General features: G+C 32.1%; 1 protein-coding gene across 1 annotated transcript; it reads right to left on the bottom strand.

Annotated features, from left to right (window-relative positions):
• Positions 1–2,594: 2,594 nt before the first annotated feature.
• LOC128188981 (inactive peptidyl-prolyl cis-trans isomerase FKBP6-like) lies at positions 2,595–12,023 on the bottom strand. Its single transcript, XM_052860337.1, has 14 exons — positions 11,885–12,023; positions 9,429–9,549; positions 8,590–8,814; positions 8,222–8,311; positions 7,877–8,008; positions 7,294–7,364; positions 7,128–7,187; positions 6,973–7,032; positions 6,511–6,720; positions 6,104–6,216; positions 5,488–5,567; positions 4,920–5,013; positions 4,485–4,611; positions 2,595–3,908 (listed from the first exon to the last, which is right to left on the bottom strand). Exons 1-14 carry the CDS (start codon positions 11,897–11,899, stop codon positions 3,861–3,863), a joined length of 1,446 nt encoding a protein of 481 aa, XP_052716297.1. The 5' UTR covers positions 11,900–12,023; the 3' UTR covers positions 2,595–3,860.
• Between the last annotated feature and the right edge of the window lie 49 nt (positions 12,024–12,072).

Below are 12,072 nucleotides of genomic sequence, written 5' to 3'. Positions count from 1 at the left end.
GCATATATAAGAGGTTCCAGAAACCAAATATGTGACTATTAAATGCATTGTAGATGATATTGAGGCACACTCGTGCATATCAATTGAACGAAACAATACATAGAATTTAACTACAATGTTCGTGTAAACTTCAAATATTTATAGAATACAGGGACAGGGTACAGTAACTATGCCCCCATACGTCTGCAGAATGAGAAGTATGCTTCATATACACTGTCGATATTTAGACACTTTCAGATGCTGGGATAAAGCTTGATTCTTTTTCATCAATTCACTATATTATTTATAGAAAATAATATGACCATGTATATAACAGCAACCAACTGAAATCGAAAATATTTACTGTATAAATAACATTACATGAACCTTGTCCATCCACTGTTCCAATATTGAAAGAATGTAGACAATGACATGAAAACGATTCTTGATTTTCTGCGATTCAAATGATAATAGTTTTGTAAGATAAAACAGTCAACAATTAACAAGACAGGCTTTATCAACATTTGAGGCCGGGGTCCCCCCAACTCCCTTTCCTGTTTTTTTGGTTTAATTGAGTGATTGTTTTGTTTTGGTTTTTACCGGGGGGGGGGGGGGGGGGGGGGGTGAATGTAATATATACCATATACAGGGGAAAATTCGCCCCCGTTTAATTGTCAATCATTTCATCCTCGTTGTCAGCGGGCGAATTTAAGACTTGTTGATTCTCAATATCTAATATTAAGTAACTTAATTAACAGCTGTGACTGGGCGAATTCACAACAGAGCGAAACTGTATGCAAGTGTAGAAAGGCGGATATTACACAGGACGAAAATAACCCTGTATACAGTATCTTGATTACAATAAAAATATAAAAGCAGTTATCTAAGAACACCCTACCTATTTGAAGAAAGTTTTATAAATCAAATGTTTTAAAAGTTTAATGGAAAAGGCATCTAAAAAATCCCCTTTCCCCCTCCGGATAAGACATTTTGAATCTCTGCTGTTTTAACAAGTGCATGTGAGTTTTACTTGTTTCCCTATCTGCTTTGGGTTATTGGGGTTGGGGTGTATAGAATTGTTTCTATAATAACTAAAGTATGACAAATGCAAGCTGGTTAAATTTGTAAATAATGCACACTGTTTTAAAACTACTAAAACAACGCTTTTGTATTGCAAGTCGACAACTTCGAAATAAAAAAAAACATCCCTTCATATACATACATCTGAAATATGATGAAACAAAACTATCATGAATTCAAGTAATTTAAGATCAATTCAGGAAAATGAGTATAGATAAACAATGCATATTAATAAGCACGAAGATCATTGATAGTACATGTAAACCATACCTATTTTAAAAGAATTACGATCGGTGTTAAATATGAACGCAATTGATGACTTCATCCTAGATTTAATAAGACTAGTTAATTTGATTTCCGAAAATTCATGGTGTGCATGTGAAATTTTAGAATCTTCGAGAACCCTGACAAACGCTTGTCAATAGATCTAAAATTGATGCACACTCTGCACGCTTCTAAAACATATTTTTAAGTAATATTTTAACAAACAAAAATTGATTGTATCTAAATGCAAGTTCATAAACATTCAAAATACATGTACAATATGTAGATTTCATACGGTTTTGTAAATATATTAGGAGTAAAAAATTGAAAATCAGAATGCATACGTGTTGTAAAGTTGTAAGTAATATAGGTAAAGAACAAACAACCAGACACAAGGAAAAAATACAACTGTAAACGTTTCGAGTTGCTCCTATTCATAATTTTTAAATTCAGTTTCGTTTCACGGGTTCAAATTTGATTAGAAACATTAAATTCTAGTTTATGCTTACTGAGTATTGATTTAAAAATCAATAATCTAATCGTACTTATATACATTTATCTTGTTGGGGAATACTTGTTTAATTTAGAATTATAGCATCTTTTTAATTATTGTGTTTATATCATTTATCGAGGTATACCCATGTTTCATACTTTAGGTAAATTTCATTAACAAGTAGTAATGTATATTACATACGTTTAATAAGGTGAGCCCATTATTTATCAACAATAGGTATTTTTTAAAGTTATACGTACATGTACAAATATTTAAATTAATGTGTATGTTTTCCTTAATAACATATTAAACAAACCAAAAAATAGACTTCTCTGTTTATTTTGCCTGAGAATCAAAACACTCGCCATTTTTGTGCACAGACTAAGGACTTACGCCTACCCATTAGCAGGCGTAGATTTAAACCCAAATTTAGTCCTGACTAAGTTTCCGCCTTTTTGTGAAACGCAACTTAGTCTGGTTTTGAGGTTTAGTCCCTGATTTAGTCCGGACTAAGCTTACGCCTGGACGTAGGCCTTTTTGAGAAACGGGCCCCTGGGTATTATCAAATATCAATGCTATATAAAAATACAAGGTTATATGTTTAAATGTCCTTATAATGATCTATGTATTCTAAAATTAGCTGTTTGTTTTTTACTGACAGTATACTCAAGTTTTGAAACACAAAAAATCATCATGGAAGAAAAAAAAACATATGATAAAGAATATCAATAGGTCTTTCCAGAGAAAAGTGGGGAATAATTATAAAGTAAAGCTCATACTATAACAGCACTGTTTTATTAAAAATTATCATCATAGAACAAACTCTTTGGTCTTCATAAACTAATAATATACAAAAATAAAATGCAATCCTAAAAATGATGATTGATGATCCGATACACAACTGTGTGGCCTTAGCTGCCTGAGTATTATATGAACTTTAATACAAAATGTAACTGTCAAATAACCCTGATATTTTCTGACAAACACACAGGACAAGAGTTGTCAGCATGACAAAAACTTGTTTAAAGGCTTACAGTCTAGTATTCTACTGTACCTTGCCCAAACACAAAACTACCTGTGGGCATAACAACCAAGTACTTCAAATGCTGACATACCAGTATCCATACTTTGGCATTTGGTTTATCAAATAAAAAAGGCTTAAAATACTGCAGAAAGTTGATCTTAAAAAATCTCTATCTAAGAGCTAAGTTAACGATAAAATAAATTTATGGCTTATTATTTTTTTTTAAGCTCTTACATGACAAAGAAAAGAAAAGAAAAGAGAATTGAATGCCAGACATGTGCATGTACATGTAGATTGTAAGAGAGCACATCTAAGAGTATTCAAAACTAATCCAGATTTATATCAAAATATGGAGGTTCTTGTACATACATGTATATACCAGTATGTAAATAAGCATAAATTCTAAACGACACTAACAGATCTGAAAGTCTACTGAACATACATTGTATTTATACAATCATGAATCTAAAATATATATCAAAATATGTAAGAAAAAAAAGAAAAAAAACCCCAAAACACAAGAGTACCAGTAACCAGAAAATTAACCAATTAAGATAAAGGTTGTTACAAAATCAAAGGTTCAAGTCTGTTTTGAGATATTCTATATCTCAAAATTTTCTCAAAGTGAACTTGCTGCGAGTTTTAATAAACTGCACATTTTCCATTCCTAAAAATTATGACAGATAGAAGGCAAATGACAAACACTGATAGCATTATGTAATCAAGGACTAGAATAGAGAAACTTGTATTTGAAAAGATTGCAATCAATAACAACCAATTTACACACAAAAAGAAATGCACAAAAAAATTTGACTGGAATTATTCTAAAATACAGTACACGGCAATAATGAAATGATGAAACATTCATTCATGCTGCATATATTCCAGATAAGTTGCGTAATAAAAGGTAAGACATTCCAACATGATCTCATTCCTCATTGAATCAGCAGAATACAAGACAACTGTGTCAGCAGCAGATCTTGAGCACCATAGGTTTGACAAGTTTGAGGATATTGTCCGTTAATTTGGCTTTTTCTTCTTCACTATTTTGATCTTTGAGTTTTGTCCCTGTGGTCAAAAAGAAAATGATAATAGAGCTGAGGATTCCTATTGTAATGAAATCTTAGTGTATCAAACTCAAAACAAAATAAATTATAATAACATCGCTTGCATACATGCATACATGTATAAATACTTATAAAACTACCGGTACTAAAGAATACCTAACTATGCTTATTTAAAATTTCAGATATTCAATTTCATATACATGTAGTTAAATCAACTGAAAGATATCTATCCCTGAATAATTATTTGGTCTCTTTCTACTGAAATTTGAATGGATTGTGTGTTTCGATGACATCAATATTGTTTTAGAAATACAGGATCGGTTGAGATAAATCAGAACCCAATATTACATGTATAGTAAACAAACTTTTGTTCTCAATTATTCTATATCGCTATTTACCAGAGATAAACTGGTTCACGGCAACAAATTTTCATAATCAAGATTTATATTTGATGATTGGTTCGTGGTGAAAAAATTAATGTGGCTCTTGAAAACCTCATGAAAATTCCTTGTCCACAAATAAAAATAACGGTTGGTTTACAGTAGTTCATTATAATTATCCATAATTCAACACTCACACTGCCAACTTGCACAGCTTTGAGGCCGAGATTGTCTGCTTCCTCTATCATACAGGCAATCTCTCCCAGCGTCAGCTTGTACGACGTGAAGGGAATCTCTGTCAGCTCCGGGTTGTTCTTAAACTCCCTGCAATTTGAAGCAAATGAATAACAATTTATGACTTATAACCAATCAAGGTTTGATAAATTGCATGGATTCGTTTTTTAAATCCATTTGATTCAAAACAAAATATTTAATAATTTCTACATTAACTTAATAAGCCATCTCTATTTTTTTCACTAATACATGAATGTATACAAGTACATACACGTTACAATTATTCAAGGTTAATGTAGAAATGTGTGTTTGGTCCATGTAATTTTGACTAATAGATTACATAAAAACAGTAACATGTACATAAATATGTCTGAATGTACATCGAAGACAGCCCTTACATTAAATTCTCGATGGCGAACTGACGGAATTTCTCTGACACTTCCATACACTTTTCCTCTGCTTCTTGGTGTCTTCTGTTTTCTTTCTCTTTTTCTTAAAACAAAAAAGCACCTTAAAATCAGTATCAAAGAGACTTGGAACCGTTTTAACAAGAGCTTGGACTTTCTGTGGGATGTTACTATCTACTTTGCTCATGAAAACTAGCTGTCAGATATTGACCTCCTTTCTTCTAATTCGCTAAGAGATGCTCATTAATATTCATTGACTGTCAAAACCGGAAAGTTGTTTGCCAAGATCTGCACTGCTGTGTGAAATTGACACTGTTTCAACAAAATATACATCCCTGTGTGAAGTCAGGTGAGTGTCATTGCGTTCAACATATTCATATCCATTAGCCAATGACTGGACAGTTAACCATGAGTAGACGCCGCCTTCATCAAATCGGAGTTTGTCACGTACTGGTCAAAGTCCAAGCTCTAGTTAAAACGGTTCTAACATACAGTACTAAACCCAACATACATGTAACTAGAAAACAATATATGTAATGCCCTTGACAATTGGCCTCACCTTCCTCAGAAATTCCCTGGGGTTGGGAAAACATCCTTCTGTAGGTCTCCTTTTCAACCAACCCAAATTGCTTGATTGATCTGGTAAAAATCAAAAGGACAATTCTGCCAAACATACTGTTACTTACTTTTGTTAAGAATCCTGCATCCATAATATTAGTACATTTTGATACAACTGTTTACATATCGTCTGAATAGAAAAATTACCATTGATTCACAAAATAAACATTTTTATCAATAAGGATATTATGAACCAGACATTACAAAGTAATTAGGACTTTTTATTATTCTATTAAAAAATAACCTAAATAAACTGTCAAAACTCAATTTTTAGAACTCAATGGGATCAAGATAAAATCCGTAAGAAATCTGAGGTTTAAAGATGTAGAAGCTAAGAGACATCAATTTAAATTATTTAAAACAGTACATATTGTGGACTCCAGCTATCTTGAATATCACATATCCACTGTATTCACATTTCAATGTGTGGGAAAGGAAACCAAAATTTAACTACCGTATGATATTAATTAGTAATTTTTCTTAAAATGAATATGATACACTTTGTACAAAACTTATAACTTCTACATCATTCAGTTGAAATGTAAGACTCCAGTTACCTGTCCAGTGCCACCAGTTCATTGTTAACAGACATGTTTCTTCCCCCGGAGAGTCTCTGGGCTGCTTTCAGTTTGTCTCTAGCTTGTTCAAAGTAGGACTGACTGTGCAGAGCCTGTAAAATTTCACAGATATTGTCAAAATCATGCATACTCAAATCAGATCACTAACATAAAGGGGAAAAGAAAAGGGAGAAGTGTATTGTGAAATCAGCATTTGACAACAAAGTTATTGACTGATTCGTGGAAGTCTAGAAATTGTAACCATAAAAAATTTAACAAAAATTTTTTTTTTTCAAAAATGCATGAATCAAGAAGTTGGAAAATCCATGAGGACAAATCAGAGTGTTCAAAAATATCTCAAAAACCACTTTATATTGAAAAATTTTTTTTGTATTCTTTTAATATACCTTGCCATAATGGTAGAGAGCCTTGGTCTTTGAGGTGTTGTCAATACCACGGATCTCCAGGGCTCGTTTACACCAGCTGATGCAGCGCTTGGGTTCTGCCATCTTGTTACAGGTCAGGGCTAGGTTAATACAGAGCTGAAGCAGTATCTTCTGGTGCTTTTCTTCCTCCTCTTCATCTTTTAGATGGGCTTTGTCTAGCATGTAAACTGCCTATAAATAAATGTAATATTCATGAACATCATTTGCACCATTAGACAGCTAATTTGACTATGTAATTATGAGTGTTTTCTATACTTGGGTCTACAATATCTAGTATTAAATCACATCTATGTCCTTTTAAAATTTTCACTTTGACTTTAGATTTTACCAGTCATTGTGAAAATTTATCTGTATGGTATACTTTAGTTTACATGTATTTAATGCTTGTCATTCCTAATGGTTTTGACCTATTTCATACCTTACCTTTCTATACAAAGAGGCTGCCTTCCTGTAGCTAGAACTATCAAACTGTAGTTTTGCCTCCTGTAAGTACATGTAAAAAGAAAATGCATGCACTGAATGAAATATTTGAAAATTGTGAATGCAAAAGTTTTATATTAATTTTTCAAATCATTTACCTGTTTGTAAGACTTGCAAGCCTTGAGCAGGTCATCAAAAGCAATCTGTTGTCTTTCCTCCTAAAATGAACAATTTAACAAATTTCATGAAGTAATCAAACCATAAAAATAAATCTAACTTTGGATTTCAAATGCAAATTCATCATCCACACCTCTATAAGTTTACCTCAGACAGAAGCTCTATGTCATCCACACCCCCATGTTCTACAAAGTTCAGTAACTCCACCTCGTACATCACTGAAATAAAATACAAAATGACACACGCAGTGTAAGCACATACTACAAGGTAAACCTTTGTTGAAAATGAATCCAATTTGTATTACATGTACAAAACTCTCTTTACATGTAATAAGGCATTAAATTTCAAAGTATTGACACTAAAGTACCTCTGTATAGTTTTCAAACCGATACTATCTATTCTGTGTATCTTTAATTAGCAAGAAACATCAGAAGTGATATAACAAACATATCTATCGCCCCTCTAACTTCATGTTAATTATTATTTACAATAGCTAATTAATGAAACTCATACATGTACAAAATAATTTTAAAAATATCATTCTCTATGCTGTGAATTTTTTTAAAGAAGGTTATGGGAACCTCTAATTAATCTAACAAATCATACAAATAAATTGAAACCGTTTTTCTTTTTTAAACATTCTAAAAATCCATCTTCTGAGTAACTTTGACTTTTTAAAAGCTTATACAAATAGAGCTAATTTAACTCTATTGAAAGTATTTTAACTGACCAGTGGCATCCTTAGGAATCCTTGGAGGGGTCCCCATCTCTCCAAAGGCATACTGAGGTCGGATGATATAGCGAGCCAGCTCTCCTTTCTTCATGGATGATACAGCAAGGTCCAGGCCCACAATCAGCCCACCTGTCAGTACAAACATGCATGTCATCCATAGAGTTGCCCATATTAGCCCATCAATTCATGTTATTTCTAAGAACTGACCACAATCTGCCCACACCTCAGTAGAAAGATTCAAATCATTCAAAGAACTGTTCACAATTAGCCATCTGGCAGACGGCATTAGTTCATGTTTCTGATGCATATCAAACGTTTAAAGACACACTTCAACCCTGTTACCTGTTTGTAATTTAACTTTATATGGACTGTTCCTTAGCCTTGTTGAATCAAAGGGCTCATCTCCAAATTCAAGGTAACCATTGTAGTGAACTAAAAATAAAATTGAGACAGTCACTATTTTAATTTAAGTAACTATAATGTGTAAAATACCAAAATCTTACGACTAATGTTTATGAATGAAAATCCTATAGCTTAAATTTTGAAAATCAGAAATCAATTTAATGATGGCCCTATTTCAGGTAGTGGAGTAAAATTTCTTTTACATATATGAAGACTTGAAAGGAGGAGAATGGTTGACTTGAATAATAATTGTGACATAATTTCATGGTGGGGCCCAAAAGAATTTAATCAATAATTTTTAGACATACTTCTGACTATAGCGCCTTCAGGAACAATTGCTCCACTCCCTTGTTGAAGAACTTTCTTGAACACCATGCCATTCTTATCAGGTGATATATCTTCCATCTTTTTCATCATCCTCTCAAAAGGTGATGACTCATCATCTTCATCCACATCGCTGTCATCTTCATCAGGCAAAAACCGGTTGTTGTATATGTCCTCAGCCTTGAACTTAATGTCAGTTTCTTCTGGTTCTAAAAAAAACGAATGTAAAAACATTAAATCTCTGCTGATTCAAGTTCTGTAATCACAAAGCCTTGAAGTTGTGAGGATGGGGGCAAATGGATCTTAAATATGCATGTAACAATGAAAAAAATTACAGCCATTGAATAAATTGACAAACAATCTACAATTTGAAATAAGAAATGTGTTGTAAAATACAATCTAGACAGTGTACAGTTTGTTCTTAAACAGAGTCCACTTGCTCAAACAAATTTACATTAGATGTATATATAAAAAAAAGTCAGTGTATAGAAAGTAATGACAGGTAGACAGAAAATATTATGTAATTCAAATATAGTTTTTTAGTACCTGTTCCTAGAATTTTATTGCAAATTAACCAATTTCATATACAACATTGCTTATGTATGTGTGAAGAAAGTTCTTTGATATTAAAGATAATTCATTCAATCTTTATTTCCCCTTTTCAGAGATTTCATGTCACATACCATACAAATTAAATATAATTAAATACTTAAACAGAAAGATTATCAAAGAATATAGAACAATGCGCAAACAGTAAGTAAAATGTAAAGAAAGTAAATAAAGAAATATATATGAAAGTAGAAAAATATAATTGGTCCATTACCATTGAAATCCACACTGGTCTCAAATTCAACACCCTGGCTTGCCACACCACTTCTGTCGCCAGTAACTTTAAGTCCTGAAATGTCTATTGGTTCCACCAGTGGGACTAAAGGATCTTCAGCCTGCAGAAATTATCATTATATTGTCATCTTTATTTGTTAGTACATGTACTGGCATCCCTTAAGAAAAAAATAATTTAACTTTTTTTATACGAAGGCAAAAATCAGCGCATAGAACTATAAAACATAAGATTTATGAAGTTCACAAGTCAGAGTAGTCGCCATTGTTGTGTATTAAGAAATACAAACACGGCTACATTTTATTAACTGAGCATCCATTGAGGTACATCACAAAAAGTTCACAGACTATCAAATATCAACTTTAGCAGAGCCAGTGCTCATAATATAAATAAACTACGGAGTTTCCCATCAATAAATGTCCGAATCAATTACTGCCCTAAACATTGTTTTATTTATGCGAGAGATGCTAGAACTTAAGATTTTATCAGTATAAACATAACAACCATGTTGGCAGACATTATGTGCCTTTTCCTCATAAAAACATAATCTGAAATGGGCACATTGATTTACCACAAAAGACCCAAAAAGAAACATAAAAAGACATAAGAACTGCTACAGTCAGACCGCTTCAAATACAGGTGTTATTTAACCATTTAAAGTATATAATTATTACTATTATTGTGGTAAATATAATATTTAGGATGATACAGTTTACTTAATTCATGACTTAATATTTAAAGTTGAATTCAAGAGTGTTAGCCATTATTGTTGGAACACTATAGACATACAATGTTAATCTAAGACACAATTACTAATTAAAAATTTCAAATGAATAATTATATTGAATTTATCCTATATATTTATTTACATCAAGATCATGTACTCTTAATGGTTCATAATCTTATTTCATATTTTTATTTTGAGTTTCTTTAAGTTTTGGGTTCTTTTAAATCAATGTACTGTCGGAAAAAAAGAAGACATTTGACTCCTGTTAAGTAGGTTAAGTAAAACCACAAGAACCTGACATTAAAAGTCCATGCTATTCTAATTATCCTGTACAATCATAATAACATAGCAGAGAGGTACATGTACATTCATAAATTATTTTACTAGGAAAAGAAATATTTTAACGTCAGGTACCTGTGGGCTAACTCGCTAAGCAGGGACCCTACAGGCATATTGCCCACAGACACTTGTTTCTGTAATAAACGTTCACCGTTTAATTACCTGTTTACAATCTGTATAATAATAACACAAGGAATTCTCCACTTCCATTAATTGCAATAATTTTTGCTTTCTGAGGAAACGCAGTGGGTAAATGCATACTACCATTCTCTTATACGATAATTTATCTACAAAATCATGCACGGCAAGCTTGCATGGATTTACCCTTGCATTCATTTACTTCTATCTGCATATCCAAGCACTGTAGCCGAATGTAGGTGATAACTCAAAGAAGAATGATTCAAAAAGGAATATACGAAATGTTGCAATGTCTAGGGTAAAAATTCATATAAGAAAAAAGCTGATGAAGAGTCCTTCTTTTTTTATTTTTCTCCAGGGTAACTAGAATTACCGAAATACCCGTGATTTACCGAAATGCCCTTCAAAAAAACCGAAATGCCTCATTTGAGCACAAATATTTAATATCATAGTTTGAATCTAAGTGTTTAAATGTACTTCCCCAATTTTCAGTTTGATAATGTAAGTATTTTGACATAAATAGCGATTTTTAACATGTGTAGACATTGGGTTAAGACAGATAACTCTTGCATGAATTGCTTTTCACTCGAATAGAGGTGTGAAATTTTATTCCCAGAATAAAATAACTAAGAATTAAAAATAACAGTTTATCAGCTTTTAGTTTTTAATATCATATAATAATTTGACATGATAATACTATAAATATTCCTTTTTCTACCAGAATTGCTCCTTTCTATTGTGAGTAGATAATTGGTCACGGCAATAGCCTGTTAACTAATGAGATAAAAACATTTATGTTCAGTTTAAATGAATTATTCAAAATAAATTTAATTATGGTTATTTACAAGAAATAAATTAATAAAAATATTTAGTTACATTTGGTTTTTATCAACACGTTAAAAACTAAATGTAATGAAAAAGTTATCTTTCTTGGAAGTGCAATTTAATCAATAACCACGAAAATCGGCTGATTTATTCAAAAAATTAACTTTAAATACAATGACTATCTATATAAAATACTAGACATTCACTCTTTATGGCGTAATAATGGGCATTTTGGTGTTTTTGAAGGGTATTTCGGTGTTTTCACCGGGTATTTCGGTAAATCGCGGGTATTTCGGTAATTCTATGTACCGCTGTGGGATGTAACGTTATCCCACGCTGTTGATCGCTACAAAATAAAAGCTTTTCGATACAAATCATATCAGACATTCAGTTAGACTGGATAATTTACCTCGTAATTATCCATTATTGAAGGTATTAGCCACGTGCAAGCTGCAAGAATTTAGCTCTTATGTTTCCCACAATATGACTAGATTCTCGGTGGTTTCAATAAAAACCGAGAGCCCGCATACATAACCAGGATAACACCCGAAAAGTTACGATTGTCCGAAATGACTAAAAGTCTGCCGATATCCTTGT

The sequence above is a fragment of the Crassostrea angulata genome, chromosome 6, assembly GCF_025612915.1.
Source record: "Crassostrea angulata isolate pt1a10 chromosome 6, ASM2561291v2, whole genome shotgun sequence".
Lineage (NCBI taxonomy): Eukaryota > Metazoa > Mollusca > Bivalvia > Ostreida > Ostreidae > Magallana > Magallana angulata.
Note: the sequence above shows the minus strand (reverse complement) of the source record. Positions and strands in the feature narration are given on the sequence as shown.